General features: G+C 45.4%; 1 protein-coding gene across 1 annotated transcript; it reads left to right on the forward strand.

Annotated features, from left to right (window-relative positions):
• Positions 1-140: 140 nt before the first annotated feature.
• Positions 141-1,209, forward strand: LOC109465815 (the record flags this gene model as incomplete). The annotated part of the gene is made up of 1 exon (XM_019763255.1): positions 141-1,209. A coding segment is annotated over exon 1 (843 nt), but the record flags the coding sequence as incomplete, so codon positions are not given.
• Positions 1,210-2,746: the final 1,537 nt, after the last annotated feature.

The raw sequence follows: 2,746 nt of genomic DNA on the forward strand, positions 1-2,746 counted from the left end.
TTAAATTAGTTTAACTTCATTATTTTTCACATGGACTTGAATATGTGGTAGGAGGGGAAAGGTGGTCTCTTAAATATGCATTTGAAACACTTCTGTAATATTATTCAAGATGGCGGCGAGATGGACGTCTCTGTATAGTCGCTCCACCTGATATTGAGGATTTTCCTACTTTTACGACAAAAGTGCTATCTAAAACGTACCCAAACCATTAGTAACGTCATTGTTACCTTATTGTATGTGCTTTGGGGCATAATATTTCTATCTACGATCCAAAAAGCCTAAATTTGGACTGAGCAACAGAATCGCGTCTCGAGAACAAAGGACCCAGACCAAGCCGACCCAAGCCGTCGGACCCAAGCGGACAAAATGGCGAAAGAAGATCGCGGCTCCTGCTCTCCTGGCAAGTTATACGGACTGCTAGGTATCACGACTGACGCTACTGAAGCTGAGATTACGGTGGCCTACAAGGAAGCAGTGAAGAAGTATGACAAAGCCCTGAATACGACGAAGGACAAGGACAAGCGGCTGCTAACACAGGCCCGCCAGCACTTTTCGGAGGTGAGCAAAGCATTCTACGTCCTCTCAAACGCAGATCGTCGACAGCATTACGACAACTCAAATGTAATCGTTGAACCGACTAAGCGAGACAAGAAGGCAAAGCCAACCGATGACTACTTTGTGCAGTACAATGAGAATAGCGTCACTATACATATCCCGGCTGGATCGCACGAACACTGGGTAGACAACATCGAATCTCACTACAACACTTCTACCAACAACAAGGGTAGGCATGGCAATCAGCTGACTGTCCCTTTCTTTGATCATGATACCACCAAAGCAGACCCGATCGGCTCAGTAACCTTACATGTATACCAGACAAGCAAGATACTTGTACAAGGCTCAGCATGCTTCCTATGGGTGTTGTATACCTTTGAAGAACTAAAAAGTCAGCTATCAAAATGCCTTGACGACGAAGTTGGATGCGAAGACATCATGTGTCACAAATGCGACCGTCCAGGGCCAGAAGACAGTGGCGTTATCCAGTGTAACAACTGCCAGGAATGGTTCCACTACTCCTGTACCGGCCTACACGAATTCTTCCTCCGGCAACTGATCAAAGACGAAGAAAGTGAATTCACTTGTGCTGAATGCATCATCAAATATCCATGTGAAAATGCAGGGGTACACCAGGGGCCTGAGGTACACCAGGTACAGATTTCTACACGTGAGGAAGAAACTACCCCAAAGTCTGTAGTTGCCGATTCTGTCACAGTAGAAACAGAAAAGCCGAAAGACACTAACAACAACAACAACAAGGGAAATCGTAGATTTCAAACCTCCGGGTTTTTTCTATTGGTTTAGGTTATTTGTTTGTGTGTAGTATGAAAGTTATGTGAGTAATATGTTTGTATGCCGGTTTGATGGCTACTGACGGTACGTTGGTTCGGTATGGACTGTTGATTAACGCAGTGTTCGAAATACTTTTTTGAGCAAAGTAGCACAGTGTGCTACCTAGGGCAAAAATTAGGTAGCGCAGCAGAATCTTAGGTAGCGCCACGCCCCCCCCCCATTTGTCAAATTCTATGCACGTGTCGCAATACTATATTTCTTCCAATCATAGAGGTATAATACCTCCATGCTCTAATAAAGTTACTATTTTGAGGTTTCAACTCTGAAGTAGGAGCTCTGGGTCGAAGCCAAATTACGGGTGCGTGATTTATTCTGGTTTTCTACTGAGAAAAATCGGGACAGTATTTGCGCCGGGCAGCCGGCCATGTACGCGAAATGGTACGCCCAGTATAGCAGCGATCTATTCATGTTTTATGTTTACAATTGTGCAAATTTTTTTTACAGAAATTTGATCACATATGCTTAAAAATATTGTTATACTGATGTTAAAAAATATTTTAAGACACTGAATCGCTGGCTGTGATGTGCAGCAGTGTACGTACGCCGCGTAGCGTGCCAGACATTGGCCATGCCCCACTCGCGACATAAATTTCTGAGGCTTATCGTGCGCATCATGCGTATCCACAATTATTCCCATCGTAAACATAGTCACTGGGATCTGAAATGCATACATACAGGATAATTTCCCTTCTTCAGCGGGAGTTTTGTTTATGTTTTGATCGTACACGTCAAACTGCCACGCTGGTCTACGCTGCGCGCTGGTCTCGGCTGCACTTCCGGGTTACCATAAATCGACACCATAAATCGACAAAGAAACAAATATTTCCCCCCAAATTTATATTAATTGTGCACTTTTTCACTAGATGTGGCTATGCAGTCATGGAAAACAGCGTTTAGTGCATATTTTCAAACAGAAAAATCGCGTCCCCGCGCCCTTCATGTTGCCGCCCGGCGATCTCAGCTGAAGCGAACAACCAATCAGAGACGCGTAACGCGGATACGTCATGCAAGATTTGCATACCGCCCGCCCACCGCTTCTGCTGGCTGCTGCCATGCTAGCTACGCTCCGTACTTGAAATGAATTGACGTGTATCGCCGTATTTCTGGAAATAAATGCCGCGACACGAAGATCTAGCGCTGACTCGGCTTGCACCCAGCGTTCAGCGTCACCCGCGCCATTATCCCCGCCGTCATCCCGCGCCGTCATTGCTGCGCCGTCACCCAACGTTTTTATCGGAACCAGACACCCCTCTGTTTGACCCCTTTTAAATGGTAAGACCCAAAACTAAAACCTCCCCATTCCTTAACAACATGGTAAATTCCATTTTCAGCATAA

Source organism: Branchiostoma belcheri, unplaced genomic scaffold (genome assembly GCF_001625305.1).
Source record: "Branchiostoma belcheri isolate BF01 breed outbred unplaced genomic scaffold, Haploidv18h27 scaffold1587, whole genome shotgun sequence".
Taxonomy (NCBI): domain Eukaryota; kingdom Metazoa; phylum Chordata; class Leptocardii; order Amphioxiformes; family Branchiostomatidae; genus Branchiostoma; species Branchiostoma belcheri.